At 39.1% G+C, this 18,100-nt stretch overlaps 1 protein-coding gene across 1 annotated transcript; it reads right to left on the bottom strand.

Moving 5' to 3' along the window:
• Positions 1–445: 445 nt before the first annotated feature.
• Positions 446–17,547, bottom strand: kpna6 (karyopherin alpha 6 (importin alpha 7)). Its single transcript, XM_079368697.1, has 14 exons — positions 17,337–17,547; positions 15,291–15,424; positions 15,105–15,197; positions 13,094–13,193; positions 12,893–12,987; positions 11,805–11,936; positions 11,566–11,654; positions 11,350–11,449; positions 10,675–10,838; positions 10,497–10,575; positions 10,128–10,253; positions 4,876–5,003; positions 3,956–4,140; positions 446–3,368 (listed from the first exon to the last, which is right to left on the bottom strand). Exons 1-14 carry the CDS (start codon positions 17,338–17,340, stop codon positions 3,181–3,183), a joined length of 1,617 nt encoding a protein of 538 aa, XP_079224823.1. The 5' UTR covers positions 17,341–17,547; the 3' UTR covers positions 446–3,180.
• Positions 17,548–18,100: the final 553 nt, after the last annotated feature.

Below are 18,100 nucleotides of genomic sequence, written 5' to 3'. Positions count from 1 at the left end.
AAAATATTTATTTTGATTTTTATTATTGCAGTCTTCTAGATTACTACAGAGATATTTCAGTTCTATTGACATTTATAGTAAAGAAACCAATCGTAGTGATAAAAGAGGGTCTGAGCTTTAGCAGCATGTAGTGAAAAGCCGCACGTTTGAAATGGCTTAAATCATTAGAAAAAAAACAAACATCCAGTTAATTTCAACCAGTTTTCAGGATGTAAAGCTTTTGTGAAAGAGGACAATAGGGATTTTGCCTACAAATATATCTGATAGTCCCTTGCATATTCTCTGTTTGCTTCATGTGTCATATTTGAGTACTGTAACATGTTTGTATATATTTGTAATAATTGTATTGGCACAAAAACTTATTTTGGTTTACAATGTAAGGCTCGATGCTCAATATTTAACTCTACTGTATAGTAAAAACCAGTCTGCCTTAATGGAAACCATAACACCAACTAAACAGACTTTATTTGATTTTCCATGTAGCTTTCCTCAGTACTGAATGACACAGTTTTTTTTTTGTTTTTTTTTTCTTCAATCAAATAAATGCAAAAAAAGAGTATTACTTTAAAAATATGGAAACTGAAGCAGCAATGTTCTGCACAAAGTGTGTGCACATTCAAGTAAAAAAGAAAAGCAAACAAAGTTTCAGGGCAACACAGATACATAGAAACCTCCAGTCTTTGTGGATAAATTGGCACTTTTGTGAAAAGCAGTGCATTTTCATTTCAGAAATAAAAACAATTTGTCCTTGTTGATACACTTTTTACTTTACATTGCAGTTCTGGCTTTTTGTTGAAGACCTAGCACAGAATGGTCTAAAATGGTCGAGTAATAAATGCTGCTCTATACATCTGTCATTTGGAGGTTAAGATCTGTTCTTAGAGCTTGGTAATTCATGATTTTAACTCACTCATGGAAACATCTCACTTGTGTCAAGCAGCACCTTGCTATACTTAAATGTTTATATTGACACTTTTTTTCCAATCTAAAAAAATAAATGCTGATGAAAATGTTTATCCAAGTATAAACAATATTCAGAATGATCAATCAAAAAAAATAGTATAAACGTTCTCTACCCAGTTCCATTATTTAATGTTTGGTTGGTTCAGTAATCCACAGAGTGGGGCTTGTGGACTCAGGTCAGGCCAGTCAGAGTCAATCAACCTTTTGCTCACACTGTGCCTTTTAGACAAACAACAGGACGAAGCTCTCTGCATCCACAAAGCATAAAGCCTTATCCAAAAACAGCTTGCTTGCAGGAAAAGCTGGTCTGAGGCCAAGGCCAACAGAGCTAATTCAAACCATCATAAACCATGTGGCTAGAAACAACAAAAAGCTTCCCCATAGTATGTGCATGCACAAATTATTTAAAATCATCCTCTTTCTCTCTATGAAAACAGAACAGGGTCTTAATTAAACTGAAAAAAGGGAAACCTTTTTTTTTTTATATAAATAAAGAAAATGTACAAAGTGCTTTTTCACAAAAAATATGTCCACGAACTGTGGTAAAATACAATAAAGATTAACTCATTGAAAATGCTGTGGAAACTCATCTGTTATAGCCACTCCTCTGTGTGAGATATACTCCGTCTACTGGCATTGTATGCATGCGTGCATCCCTCAAAAATATATTTATATTTGTCACTTGTGTTGTATCCCAAGCCAAACTCTGGTTGGATTGTTCCAAGAGCAACAAACGGACAAATTAGTAGCATCGACACCTCTAAGCAGGCATTAGATATTGTTATTTATAACAAGTCAATATGCGTCAGTAGAAACCCACGCAAAATCATTAACAGCTTAATTATCCTTCCACAAGCGTATCGCAATAAATCACTTCTACCACCATATAAACACTATTACCACTACAACTTTATCAATGGTAACAATCAAACAAACCACTTGTGGCGCACTTCCTGCTTTCTGTAAAATAAACACTGAGCACAGTGCAAAAATGTCTTGCAGCTCATCACACTGTACTCTGTAAAAACCGTTTGTTTGGCTAGGGATACTCGGTGACAAAAAGCAAGGTAATACTAAGCCATGCAAACACCACCGTGTACATCTGGGAGGCACAGGGCCGAGCTATCCTTCAATAACTTGTTTTCAGCAATATTAGAAAATCTTCACTTTAGATGTCCGTCTCATTAAAATTCCTGGTTTGTGTTGATAGAGAAATATATATATATTTTTTTTTACATGTGCAATCCCTTGAATGCATGCCAATGTAAAAATAAGTTTCATTTTGCCCATAATTTTACAGCTATGCCTTATTTTCATAGTTGGATCACTTCATAATTCAAATATATTGTTGTTAAAACACAGCACACGACAAATATTTGAACTCTAACTCTATTCCAATCTCAAACCTATATTGTTCTTTTTGTCTTAAAATGTATCCTCTTAACCTAAATCAACCATCCTATATTTAGGCATTCCTAAAGTTATACCCTTCTCCTGCCTGCCCACAAAATAAGTCCTATTAAAAAGGTACAAAATAAAAGGGGGGGGAGAATGAGGGGATCGTAGCTGACTATCAGACTGTGGCCGTTGCCTGTTGAGCAATTGTCTCTCTATAAGGGAACACAATACATTATTTTGTCCATCAACTCAAGTAGAATAATAAAAAAAAAATTTAAACATAAAAAGAACATTTGAATTAAGGAATGGGGAACTAAATCATTATCAAACAAAGAGGGATAATGCTTAGTTGTTTTTTTTGGTTTGAATTGCACTAAGTTAAACCAACATCCAAAACTGGTTGTATGTGCACATGACACTGTGGACTTAGTATTGAGATGTAGAAGTAATCCTGATAACTTGCGTAAACAATTTAGGAACATTTTAGGCAATAAAGCATTTCAATCAATAAACTACTGCCAATGAGAGTATATAAACGCTACAACAATAGCAGGTTGTGAGGTGTTCACTTCCCATTTGTAATTGTTATTAAATGCATGTGGGGTGCGCCTCTGGTAGAGGAGGATGAAGAGGGAGAGGAGCATCTTTTGCAGGTAGACCGTTTCAGACTTCAGGAATAAAGGCTATGTGTGATGGTAGAGGTGGGGAGACGACAGGTCAAGAAAGGGGGTATGAATTTACGTCTTGGGCATCTCAGGGCCCTCCATAACATGGGGGAGAATGAAGGGCAATGGTGTTTTAGAAGAGAAGGGGGCTGACTTATAGCTGAAAACCCTCCATCGGAGCCTCCTGCTGGGGGAAAAGGAACTGCTGGTTGGCTTGGTCAACCTGAGGGGCTAGGCTGCTGTCCTCATCCTCAACCCCGAAGTAGTGCTCTATTAGATCAAACGCCTTCTGGTATATCTCTTGGTTGTCATGGCTCTGGAGGAACTCTATCTTGTCAAGACCTGGAAAAAACAAGTACATATAGATCATGGATAATGTGTTATCTCTGATGAAATCCCACATGAGAATAAATGTCTGTTTTCATTGTTTTGGATTTCAATACGTATGATGGCCAAAAAAGTATTACAAACAGTAATACAAACAGAAAGTTACAAACAATGCGTTTACAGTTTGCTTACACTACCAGTCAAAAGTTTGAACACAAAGTAACATTATTATCAATAATAAAGTATAATATATACTAATATAATACAGCTACTGTAAGCTGTATCTAAGGCACACCTAGTAATAGAAGGCGTTTTCGTTATTAATATTTTCCACATTTTAGAACAGTAGATATAAAAAAAACAAACATTGAATTTATTTGTGTTTTGGATAGAAATGCATGCCAACAAAAGGTATCAACACCACTATTTCTATCGGAAGCACATCAAACATTTAACTTTTAACAACTCTGAATGAAAATGTCTCTGAAATGGTATTTCTGAGCTTTTGACTGGTAGTGTGTGTATTTCCACCAAAATATAAATCCTACACAATGGGTTGCAGAATGTACTGTATGTGCAAGAGTGGAACTCATTTCCAGTACCATATGCTTCTTCAATAAGGTTGCAATAAGGATTAACTCCGCTGCCGTTGTTTTCCTGCTTGGCTTCTTGCTCCCCAAGCCTCAGGATATTCTCAAGGCCGTTTAGAGCAACCTGAACGATCTTCGAGTCCATCACCGTCAGCAGATCACAGAGGGGCTTAATGCAGCCAAGGTTCACCAGATATCTACGTTTACACAAACCAAATGCACATGACACGTTTTAAGATTTGACACCTAGTGTTTCAAAAGATTTTACCAGAATGCAAATCAATTTACAACACATGTCAACTGCATAGCATTTATTTACTAAAATATCAAAAGAATTACAGAACAAAGGTCTTATCCACGTTTAAAGCAAACCAGTGAGTTGTTTAGAACATCCTTAGTCCCTTTAATGCATGCAATTCAATCCTAAATAGTCAAGATCATTCATTCAGAAAGGGCAATGTGTCTCCATCTTGTCTTGTTGTAAACTATAGTATATATATCTGTATTGATTTTGATGGTGCTTATGAATACCAATCTCCATCATTTGGTGCAAAAAAATATATATATATAACAGGGATGTGCTTGAAAAAGCATTTCAATTTGATATTCTACTTGTCGTTCTTTTCGAACTCTAAAAGCATCACTTTACAACATTTTCTTAACCTCACTGTCAGGGAAATAATTGTTGTAATTTATTTATAGATGCTGTTTTGGAGGTTTATAGAATGCTTACAACAATTGGAATATGTCACATTAAAATGCATGCTTCGGCTGTTATCATTAAGAGATTGACCATCTGACTAGTTGAAATTCAGCCAAATTAATAAGCACAATTTTTTTTTTAAATGAGCGATGTTGAATGTGGCAATTTAGTCCAGATCCATTAGCTTATAGCTAAGGTGGTACTTTTGTTGATTGACCGTTATTCTGACCTTATCTGCTCTGGTGTTCCTCCAGAGGTGGCATTAGTGATGGCCCAGGCTGCCTCTTTCCTGGTTCTGAACTCTGCTTTCTGCAGAATGTCGATTAGCACTGGAAAGATGTTTGCATCGATTACTGTCTGTTGGGAGGAAAAATAACATTTAAATTCAAGGGCAAATCTGAAAAGTATCTTCAACAAATTTATGGTATTTTTATTTGAAAAGAACAAAATATATGCTATTAGATATGTAGATATGCTCTCTACTGTAAGTGTGCTCAACTATTAAAGCTGGAATATGTGTTCCAATGAATGAGTGCATATCTGATGAACTATTTTGTGGTTATTTATTGAATACTTTGAACTGAAATCAAGCATTAGTTGAAATGAAAAGGACACATTTTGTGTCTGAGGTAGAGAGCAGGCTCCGCACCTTTGAGTCAGAGTCACAGTCATCTTACGCAGCAGTAGTTAGCCAGCCTTCTGTAGCCGGTGCGGGCCGACAGTGTTAAATCTCCCCCGGTAGCTCCCGAGCAGCCGGGAGGCAGTGGCTGGGTTACTGTCCGCGGGAGGCATAGTCATAAAACGAGGCTCACGGCTCCCCACCAACCACTTCACGTTTCAAACACATTTTCCCCACTCAGCGACGCACCCGCTGAGACAAAAACTCTGATAATTGGAGACTCCATAGTCAGAAACGTGAAGTTAGCGAAGTCAGTGGGAATAGTTAGGTGTATACCCGGGGCCAGAGCGGGCGACATCATGGCTCACTTAAAGCTGCTGACAAAGGCTAAACGTAGATGTGATAAAATTGTAATTCATGTTGGCACAAATGACTCCCGACTTCGCCAGTCAGAAATGACTAAGGTTAATGTGGAGTCGGTGTGTAGTTTTGCTAAGACGATGTCGGACTCCGTAGTTTTCTCTGGTCCTCTCCCTAATTTGACCAGTGATGACATGTATAGCCGCATGTCTTCATTCAACCGCTGGCTATCGAGGTGGTGTCCTGCAAACGATGTGGGCTTCATAGATAACTGGCAGTCCTTTTGGGGAAAACCTGGTCTGCTAGCTAGAGATGGCATCCATCCTACTCTGGTTGGTGCAGCTCTATTATCTAGAAACGTAGCAGAGTTTATTAGTCCCAAACCATCAGAGTTCAGACCAGGATGCAGAGCTGCAGTCTTACACACTTCTCTGCGCTTCCTTTAGATCTGTTTACCTGCCACTATAGCTGTCCTTGTGACTGTAAATCTAACTGTAACTCAGTTAGATCTTCTTATAGCTGTAACCCTACTTATACTATAGCTACTGTGTCTGTTCTCCGCCCCAGACCTGTCATTATAAGCAAAGGTGTAAATCATAAAAATGTAATCAAAATCAAAACTACAAATACGATTTGGCAAAAAAATCTAACAATTAAATGCGGCTTACTAAACATTAGATCCCTAGCATCTAAATCTCTCCTGGTAAATGATCTAATATCAGAGAATCATATTGATCTACTTTGCTTAACTGAAACCTGGCTTTCTCAGGATGAATATGTTGGTTTAAATGAATCCACCCCTCCCAGTCATTTGAATACTCATATAGCTCGAGACACTGGTCGAGGTGGTGGAGTAGCAGCTATTTTTAATTCTGGTCTTATAATTAATCCTCGACCAAAGCTGAATTATACCTCTTTTGAAAGTCTTGCACTCAATCTTTCACATCCAGTCTCTAGAACTTTTCAGCCAGTTCTAATTGTTATAGTTTACCGCCCTCCTGGCCCATATTCAGAATTTCTATCTGAATTTGCAGAATTTCTATCACACATAGTTCTTAGCAGTGATAGAATAATTGTTGTAGGTGATTTCAATATCCATGTGGATGTTGTTAATGAACGTCTTAGCACGGCTTTCATGTCACTATTGGACTCTATTGGCTTCACCAAGGGTGTAAACAAACCTACTCATCGATTTAACCACACCCTTGTTTTAGCCTATGGTATTGAAATTAATTTGTCGGTTTTTCTGGAAAATTCTCTGATATCAGACCATTTCCTAATAACTTTTGATTTCTTCTTACCAACCTTAACTCCTCTTAATAAAAAAGTGCTCTCTAGAAGTTTATCTGATAATGCTGTAGCAAAATTTAAGGAAGCTATTTCAGCTGCCTTTGTTTCAGAACCATCCTCTAACCCAGTTGAAAACTCCTATAATCACTTTAGTCCCTCTCAGCTAGATCAGTTTGTAGATAGTGCGGTGGATTCACTTAGAGTTACTCTGGATTCAATCGCCCCCCTAAAACAGAAGCCAATCAAACGACAGAGATCAGCTCCATGGTACAACACAGAAACCCGTACTCTAAATATGATATATATATATATATATATATGAAAGCTCTACGGCAGGCCTGCACTACCTATTACTCGTCTCTTATCGAAGAAAATAAAAACAACCCTAGATACCTCTTCAGCACTGTAGCCAGGCTGACAGAGAGTCATAGTTCGTTTGAGCCATCTATTCCTCTAGCCCTTAGCAGTAATGATTTCATGAGCTTTTTTTAATGATAAAATTCTAAACATTAGAGACAAAATTAGCAACCTACTACCTGTACTAAGTGCAGATTCCTCCTATAATGCAGATACAGCAGAAACGGTTCCAAATTTTGATACTAACCTCGACTGTTTTTCTCCAATTAACCTCTCAGAACTAAATTCGATTATTTCTGCGTCTAAACCGTCAACCTGTCTTTTAGATCCAATCCCAACCAAGCTGTTTAAGGAAGTCTTTCCCCTAGTTAGCAGCTCCATACTAAATATGATCAATATATCTTTAGCGGCATGTTATGTACCCCAGTCATTTAAAGTAGCTGTAATTAAACCGCTCCTTAAAAAGCCTACTCTTGATTCAGGAACTTTAGCTAACTATAGACCTATATCTAACCTTCCTTTTATCTCCAAGATCTTAGAGAAAGTGGTAGCTAATCAGCCGTGTGATTTTCTCGACAACAACAGCTTGTTTGAGGAGTTCCAGTCGGGATTTAGAGTTTACCATAGCACTGAGACTGCACTAGTTAGAGTAACAAATGATCTTCTGTTAGCCTCAGACAGGGGACTTCTATCTGTGCTTGTCCTGTTAGATCTTAGTGCTGCTTTTGATACAATTGACCATCAGATTCTGTTACAGAGACTAGAACAATTGCTTGGAGTTACAGGGACTGCTTTAAGTTGGTTTAGATCCTATTTATCAGACAGATCTCAGTTTGTGCATGTTCATGATGAGTCCTCTTTGTACACCAAAGTTAGCCATGGAGTGCCTCAAGGATCAGTGCTTGGGCTGATTCTATTTACATTATATATGCTTCCTCTAGGTAGTATTATGAGAAAACACTCCATGAACTTTCATTGCTATGCAGACGATACTCAGCTCTACATAGCAATGAAGCCAGAAGACACCAACCAGCTTCGTAAACTAGAAGCCTGCCTCAAAGACATCAGGACCTGGATGACATGAAACTTCTTACTGCTCAACTCAGACAAGACTGAAGTTATAGTGATTGGACCTAAGAACCTTAGAGAGACTTTCTCTGCCGATATGACGGCCCTTAGTAGTATTAGCGTAGCCTCTAGTACCACTGTTAGGAACCTAGGAGTTCTGTTTGATCAGGATATGTCCTTTGATTCCTACATTAAACAAATTTCAAGGACAGCTTATTTTCACCTTCGTAATATCGCTAAGATCAGGCAGATCCTGTCACAAAATGATGCTGAAAAATTAGTTCATGCATTTGTTACCTCCAGGTTGGATTACTGTAATTCTATTTTAGCAGGGTGCTATGGTAAATCTCTAAAGACCCTCCAACTCGTCCAAAACGCTGCAGATCGTGTTCTTACTAGAACTAGGAAAAGGGACCACATTACTCCTGAATTGGCTTCTCTCCATTGGCTCCCTATAAAATCTAGAATAGAATTTAAAATCCTTCTGCTCACCTACAAAGCTCTAAACGGTCAGGCACCATCGTATCTTAAAGAGTTAATTGTACCGTACTATCCGACAAGAACGTTACGTTCCCAGAATGCAGGCCTGCTCGTGGTGCCTATAGTCTCTAAAAGTACTATGGGAGGTAGAGCCTTTAGTTATCAGGCACCGCTCCTTTGGAATCGTCTACCAGTCAGGGTCCGGGAGGCAGACACATTAGGTACTTTTAAGAATAGACTTAAAACTTTTCTTTTTGATAAATCTTATAGTTAGGGCTGGCTTAGGACCAGCTCATAGTTATGCTGCTATAGGCCTAGACTACCGGGGGAACTGGCACCAGGATCTCTTATCTCTCTCTCCCTCTCTCTCGCCCAGCTTTCATATCTTATTACTGCTTGTCATCTTTATATTCTAACCTCTCCTTTTTCTGGGAGCTCCTGAGCTCTCTTAGGTTCCTTGGGACTGTTGGTGAGGATAACTGGCAGTTATACGCTATGCAGGCCATCCCTGCATAGCGTGGCAGGGATGGCCTGCCCAAACAAGGGCAGGCCATCCCTGCCACGCTATGATGGATTAAGCTGGGCTCTTGTAATATAGACATAAGTAAGGTCCTTTACCTGCTTTTTGTAAACATAACGATGAGCATGGTCTTGTTACCTGCTCTTTTGTTAATGTTAACAGACAAACAGTAAGGTCCTTTACCTGCTTTTGTAAAGTGTCTTGAGATAACGCCTGTTATGAATTGACGCTATATAAATAAAGATAGATTGATTGATTGATTTTAGTTTTAAAATAGAAATTAACTTCTCTAAAACAGAAGAAAATAAATAACTTTTGAAAGCATTTCTTTCAAACAGTTTTTCCGCATCGTTTACATTTGACTTCTTTTAGTTTGGTGTCATCTTCCCTGAAGACAAAATGTGTCTTAAGAACAGACATGCTGCAGATTGGACGTGTCGTCACGTGACGAAAATAATTGACATGAAGATGCAAGATTTCGACGGTTAGAGGTTCGGAAGGTCTTTCTTTTTTTGTATTAACTGCCCAGCTCTACTAGTAGCTCACATGTATGACATATATAAGGATGTTCAAAGTGACTTTTGATTTGTATGACCAGCTTAATAATTGAAACTTCTAATTAAAATGAAACCGTCGTTGCATTTTAAAGAGACATCAAAGAGCCGTCACAAACCTTCTCTGGGGCCAGATGTTTCATTTAGAGCAGAGGGGACTGTTTGAAAAGGTGAAAAAAGGGTATAATATGTCCCCTGTAATTTATAAAGGTGTATTGAAATGTATTCATCACCTGTATTTGTGCTCGGTTTCCTGCTGTAATGTTTGAGATGGTCCAGCATGCCTCTTTGCGGATGGACTCTTTAGCACTGCTGAGAAGGTGCAGCAAACATGGCAAAGCTGAGCAATTCAACACCACCTATAATAGCAAAAGGGATGAAGACAAGTGGTGAGGGTAAAAAGTAACCCTTTCTGCAAGATGTACTTGAAGCTTCATTAAAAGAGACTGACAACATCTAAAATCGTCTTCCTCCCATCTGAGAAGGCTAAGGACTATAGTGGCTTTATGTGTAGATTTTGGTCATTCAGACAAGGAGGAGGAGGAGGAGGAGGAGAAGGAGGAGAAGGAGAAGAAGAAGAAGAAGAAGAAGAAACAACTTACTTGTGTTTGGATGTCATCTCCAGTGACAATGTTTCCAACTGCTCTTAAGGCAGGGGAAGCTACTTTATAGTCTGTGTGCCTGCAAAATGTTAATATAATAGAGATAATATTAAAAAAAGATAAAATCACAAGCTATATTATTTGTGACTAAGAATAAATAAAGTGAGGCAGGACTTACATGAGTAATTCTACTAGGCGCCTACAGACACCAGAGTCAATTACAGCTTGGATTTTGTCATTGGGACCATCTGAAAGGTAGGACAGTGCCCAACAGGCATCTGCCAGCAAGTCTGGGTCACTGCTAAATAAAAGCCTGGACAGCACTGGCAGACAGGGTGACACCTAGAACACATGGACGTAACTGATATTAAAAAGCATGAGGGTGGTGGGAGTTGTAATACTGACAATTAACCTAAATCATAACTTCCACAATTCTACAATTCATTTAGGAGTCACTTTTGTCCAAAGCAACGTACATCAAGGAGTAAATACAACACAAGCAAGGCTCTCAAGAGGAGGAAACAACTTCAGTAAAAACAACTTTAAGTCTGAGCGGTCTGAGGGGTAAAGGGACTCTGCAGATCAAATAGATGTTGGCAACTCATTCCACCACCTAGCAGAAGAGTCCAGCGATTGTTTTAGGGCCTTATTGTAAAGGTTGGACAAGGAACCATACATTGGCATAATATAGTGGGCACAAGGGAGTGTAAATTAAGAATTAAACCCTAAACCAAAGATTCTGCAAGAAATTGTGTATTCCGTAAGAAAAGAATTTGTCCTGCAACTGAAAACGTATATATAAAAAAGCTTGTCTATAGCTACGTGAACACAAGTGAATAAAATGAAGTGATACCTTTTCAAAAGCAGGCGGAGGGTTTTTTCCTCTGCAGAGATTAGACAGAGCCCACACTGCATTTCTAGTCATAGTTAATCTAGTAGATTTAGTCAGAAGCCTGAAACGACAAAGAAAAGCAAAACTCAATACATGTGATAGTACAAACATTTTCAAAACAGAAAGAAAAGGTCAGAGTAAAGAATTTCCTCTTCAGAGGGAATAATAAGGGCTTACGATAATAGTGGTGGAAGGATGTTGCAGTTGAGCACGTAGTCCCTGCAAACTGCACTGTCCCCTGCAATATTACCCAAGGCCCAAACAGCCTGTGTGAGAGAGGAGAGGGAAAAAAAAAAAAGAAGGAAAAAAAAAAAAGAAGGAAAAAAAAAAAAAATAATCACACAAAACCATCGTCAACTACAAACCTTTAACACAGAACCATGACTAAACGCAGACAAAAAAAAACACTGAGTTACCTGTTCTTGAACATCCTCAAAGTCAGAGTTGAGTAGTTCTATAAAGATTGGCACTGCTCCAGCTTCGATCACCGTCTTTGTTTGCATGGATGTGCCTGATGCTATGTTGGTCAGCGCCCAAGCTGCTTCAAACTGCAGGGGCATAAAACATATATTTGAATCTTTTTAAAAACAGTTTGAAATGTTATTGTTGATATGGGGAACATCTTTAAACTCGGGCTGTCAAATGATAACATAGCCATTAATTTATACATTTCAATAGTTAATCTCATGTTTAAAATTGTATAATCTTTTGTTATGCCTTTTTTGTCATTTGTTTTGTCACTTAGGCTAGTTTATCCCCCCATTTGGATAAAAACCCAGAGTATTAATTTCACCACAGAAAAAGGAACTTTCTAGAGATTTTAAAGTAACAGAAAACAGCTAAAGGGAATATTAAAAAGTTTGAATGTTCGATGTCACCAGGTGCATATTACTTTTGCCTTATCAAGAGAGCTCTCCGGAAGTTTGAAGCATTCAAACAGACAGCTGTGTTAGCCATTCCCATCACTGTAGGAGCAGGAAGACACTGCATGGCTTTACTACACTAGTTTTCATGGGCTAAAAGGGACAAAATGGGTTGTGACCAATGCCACCACTAAAGATAAATGCACAAATTCCCAACCTTGATCACATTGTGATTCATGCAATAACACAGACAGTCCTGCTTTAAAAACCACATCTCAGAATATAATTAACAATGAAATTAATTTCACGAAAGATTTGATTGAGGCATTGCCATATCACTGCTTAGTCAAACGGCAACAATATTGAATACCACAATTTGTTAAACAGAAATACAGTTTAACTCCTCATCAGGCACTGTCTAGTGACTTGCAGCAATAGAACTGCAACGTTTGTGATATGAGTTTTGTGCTGAATGTAAAAAAAAAAAAAGAAAAAAAAAAAAAGAAATATTACTTGAATGTATATTAAAAAACATTTTTCTATGGTGAGATTTAATTATTGACTGTTGATTGGTGGACTGAACGTACATTCAACACAAACAGTATTTTACTCTGTCCAAGTGAGTTTCTTTACAAACTGACCTGTAGTGTGCAGTTGACACTCTTCTTTAAAAATTCCACAAACCTCTCCACAACTCCAGGTGTGTTAATGACTTCATCAATGGGTGGGTTGGGCTCTAAAATAAATAAGGATATACTAGATTTAAGTATTTAAATCTGGTATGAAGTGCAATCATTAAGGGTGCCACAGTTTATTACTATAGAACACAACAATGAGTATACCTTTAGAAAGAAGTTTTCGAAATGTCTGTGTTGTGGAAAGCTGAAGCTCAGGGTCCTCTGAGAAAAGCATCTCCACCATGTCTCTGGTAATGACTCCTTCCTGCAAAAACACAAACATTTTTAAGACTTAAAGCACTCTGTTCCACACAATTCCAAACCTGCAGGCTAAAAAGTTTGAAGTTTAGACTTTATTGTCCCCGAGGGGAAATTCTTTTTCACCAAACAGTACAGTTTAAGGGCTGCGCGCCAAAAAAGAAGAAGCTGCAAAAGAAACAAAAACAATTACTACCACAAACCTAAAATGTTTTACTTTGTAAGCCTGTCTTGTAAGGGCTTTCACACTTGCAGAAAACTCCTGGGCCAGTATTCACAAACATTCTAAGATTCCTCTCAAATAGTTCATAACTTAAGGCTGGTTCACACGGCAGGATTTTAAAATTGTCGGCCGATTTCCCAAACTTGAGAGACCACACACGCTTTCGATAAATAATCGGAGCTTTTATAGTTTCAGTTGTACAGTGTGTGGTGTGCGGCCACACGGCAACAGCAACACACCACAAACGAACCGATTTCACTGGCGAACGTCCCCCGATCAGACAGGAAATCTCGCAAAACCTCTCGAGATCGAACGTAATTCCAGAGTCAACAAAGGGACGAAGAGGATGTAATAGGGATCGTTTGTGCTGTTTTTATCTGAAAAAACACGTTTTAAAAAGAGGCGTCGGTCAAAGGAGCGGAGACTACAGGGGCATGAACTGTACTTGCTACATGTTGATATGGAGGTGAGTAGTTGTTTTGCTACCGGCGTTTTCGCTATTACGTCACCTCGCTTTCTGATTGGCTACGCGTCACAGTCAACAGGCTCGTGCTCGTTTTCTCCTCGGGGGGGAAACACCACACATGATGAGAGATCGGGCCAAAACAATCCAACATGTTGAATACCCCCGATTTGAGATCGGAGCGGTCCCGACATTCTTCCGACCAGACGAGAGCAGTCTTAACACACCACACACGGCAGGATGATCTTATAAGATTATGTTATGATGATCGGGGCGTCCTTAAGATTATCGGAAGGGGAGAATCGGGGCCAAAATCGGCGTAATTATCCTGCCGTGTGAACCAGGCTTTAACTTAAAAATCCTCGCAAGGACTCTTAGCTCAGGATTGATTTAGGATCACTCTCAGATCAACTCAGAGAAAAGACATTAACCCGTATCTTAGTGAGGAGGCTTGGTTGATCCTGTTGCTAGGGTTAGGGTTATGACCTTTTTTTTTCAGAAACTATGATTGGCCAACAAAAAGCCCCCCCCCCCCCAAAAATAGACTCATCAGAAATTGTGTAATTCTGAAAACTAAAAAATGAGTTTATTATGATCATTTGTAGGACGTAATTTGTAAGTACGTAGCCAATAAAAAGTTTAAAATTACTTGCCTACTTGTGCTGCAGCTTCTTCACATGCTTAGAGTTATGTCAGCAGGTAAAGAGACATAATAACTGATTTGAGGTCACCACATGTGGTGACACTCAACATGCACATCTCACTTTGCACTGAGAATAATCTTAGATGGATGGAAATGTATGCACAAATCATTTTTGTCTGGTTGGCCCACCTTTGAGTGGGAAATATTCTTCATGTAATGTCTGCACAATCTCTGTGCACGTAACTCAACAGCCACATCATGTTTTCTGTTCTTCAGTAAGTTGTCTGCTCTTTTGTTTATGGTTTAATTCTGTTGACCGACATGTAGCATCATATAGCGCACTCTGGTGCTTTGTCCGTTACTTCCACTTCTTTTGGACACTTCACGTCTTACCTTAGGAGACCCCTCGCCCCCTCTCCTGTATGACAGGGGTAGTCTCCTGCTGTGAGGTAGGTGCTTATGTGAACAGGCATGCCAGGATAATATATGAAGCAGTTCTCAAGAAATAATCTAGATATTTTCTTGAGTGTATAGGTTAAAATGGCTTTGATAATGGTGAGTGTGTGGTTGTAGGAAATCAGACACTCACTGTTACCGGGGAGCTGAGGTACGAGTCCACCAGAGGACCCTCAAACATGGCCTCCTCTTCATTGACAATATCCACATTCCTCCGCTTGAAAAGCTGAAATTATGATATTGTTCGAGCCCACTTAGAAACAGTATACAGAGAGTGCATGCTTTCAAATAAGTTGAATAGGATGGACAGATTCAATACCTGCTGTTCCCGTTTCTGTTTCCTGAGTTGAATTCCTTCCTCCTCTCTCCTGCGCCTCATCTCCTCTGGGTTAAGTGCTTTGTTCTTATATCTGTTCATCCTATAGTTATCTTTGGCCGGACTGGCAGTCGGCTCTTTTGGGCCACAGATAAATGTAAAAGACATGGTTAAGAAGAGAGGTAGGAGACAATGTAAAAAAAACAAACATATTTCATGTAGGTAGAACTTAGAGAGAGTGAGAGTTAAAGACAACACATTAACCTGTCACCAGTGCCAACCTTGAGCACCAAAAGCCCCTATGACGGTAGGGGATTCCTACTTTAATAATCAAAACAAGTAGCACAAATTAAGGTCATGTTATGGTCTGAGGGCATTAGCAATACCACTTATAAAAAAAAGTCTATGCATTTGTGTTGTGTCCAGATGGTAAAGCCACAGGGGTGAATGACACACAGGCAGAAGATACGCCTGGATGCTCTCAATTGGGTGCTGAGTAAACACCAGACTATGTGATAGTTTGTGCACAGAAATACAATCACAACATCTCTACAGACAGAATGCACAATACTATCAGAGTGATTGAAAACACAAAAAGCGGAACAAGCTGCTGATAAACACTATAGTAACAGCTTTAACGTCATGGTTGATAAACGTGACAGCCATATTGGATTTTAACTCAGGCTACTGAATTTTCTTTGAATTTCAGAGTCCGAATTAGGATTTCACGGGGTGTTCCAGCTGACACTGGAAACTTGGAGTTCCTGACTCCTGAGATCAACCAGAACGCAGCATTAGCTGCAGAAACTGTTTGCTGTTTAGGCTGGATGGTGCAGATAACTCTGCTGAGCTGTTTTCCTTGGTAACTCAGATTAGACCCTATTTGCCAGGTCTCTTGAGGAGATGTTAAAGTTTGAATCAGAAAAGTTTAAAACAAGAGTAAATGGAAGCAACTGTAATTTGGCCGAACATGATCTCCTCCCATCTCATAATCATAACCTAATGAGTACACTTCACTTCATCATTAAATAGTGTACAAGCTGCCTTTGATTTGTCTTCATATCTTCGTACTCTCAGTATAATTAACAATAAGGAACACATAGGGGAAAAATTAGGGGAAAGAAAAGCCCGAATAACCCTCAGCGGAATGACTCATAAAACATGAAGACTTGAACATTTATGTCAACGTCATGTTTACACAACAAGCGCTAGAAAAGGCCCCATGTCCCAATGGCTTTGTATTTTGTAGATTAATGACTTCCACGTAGTTGAAAAATGTTCGTACTCAGTGTTTTCTAATGATCAATTTAAATAAATAATTATTTGGGTTTAACGAACAAGCTTGAACAGTGAGAAAGACATAGCTAGCAAGTAGCGCTATGCTAACGTCAGCACTTGTCACTACATAAAAACATCATGTATGAGTCCATATTAAACACAAATTCAAATGACCAGCCTTATATGTGTTGATTTTTTACGGTTATGGGTCAGTGGAAATATTTTGCTAAAGTTAAAGTCAGCATTGAATTCGAATTCTCAACTAACGCTAAGCTCCCTAGCGTAACATAAACAATAAAAGGTGTAACAATTCAAGATCGTAAAGACAAACCGTAATCGCCCAGACTGTGGATTGCAAATGCCAACGATCAAACAATATCTTGACAAAAGGGTAAACAGTTTTGGACAAAGGAGACGTGAGTCTTACCACATTCAAGAACACGATACAGCGCAGAGCTAATGTGGTAAGCTATTAGCCAAGTTTTCTGAAGTTAACAGATGACACTGTTCTCACGGGTTGTGTTGTTACCATAACTTGCTCGATATATGAAAATAGACTAGACAGCGTCACAGGACTAAAAAGTTCGGCGTCGGATTAAAATATAGCAAGGGGATTTGCCCCACCGCGTAACAGTCCACAAGCTCCTCAGCTAATGAGTTAGCAAACTAACGTTAGCTAAGCACTTCTGATTTCATCATCATTACTTCTGACTGTACCAGCCGATCTGATCACAACCTGGAAGCACATTTATGCTCTATCGAAAAGCTTACCCATTGTGTCGTGTGTGGTTCGCGTGTGTCGAGTAGTGATATTTCAAAAATAATTCTCAATCCTTTCTCTTTTTTGTTGCTTTCCAGAATTCGCTCCTCTAAACAATATGTCTGCCAATGACGGAAACGACAAACTGTAATGCCGATTTACTGCCACTTGGGGACGCAACAACCTAAAAAGTGACTCTTGTTCGTCTTCTTCTTCTTTTTGCAACCAGTGTAGTGGGTTCATTACGGGTGGATCCCAAGGGCCTTTTTCAAACCAACCCCTACACACTCCCCCTCCGTGACGGAGTGCACTCCGTCAGAAGTCACACTGGCAGCTGAATGAAGTCCCCTCCATCCAGGGGCCTTTCTCAGTTCCCTTATTTGCACCGAGTGTCCTCCGAGTTGTCTCCTCCACTTGCGTCTTATTCCCGCCCACCAGAGATGCACGGAGAAAACGAAGCCGAGGAGAGAGGACCGAGGAAATCAGCTTTAAGACACACGAGACGTCGTTTCCTCGACAGCGTCACATGACGCGACATCAGCTGATCACGTTCAACTGTCAATCAACCGAACAGCTGTTTATGTCCACACAAACACGCACTGTATTATTTCTAATCAAACACACACACTGTATTATTTGTAATCAAACACAGTTAGTGTTTAGTGTCTTTACCTGATAAAAAAACACCTGAAGAACAACCTGCAGTCTGTTTCAAACCAAAAGGACAGTTTCTACTGACTAAAAGATTTCATTTTGAATTGTCTATAATTATTGA

Source organism: Symphodus melops (assembly GCF_947650265.1).
Source record: "Symphodus melops genome assembly, chromosome: 18".
Lineage (NCBI taxonomy): Eukaryota > Metazoa > Chordata > Actinopteri > Labriformes > Labridae > Symphodus > Symphodus melops.
This window is presented reverse-complemented; position numbering and strand designations above follow the sequence as displayed.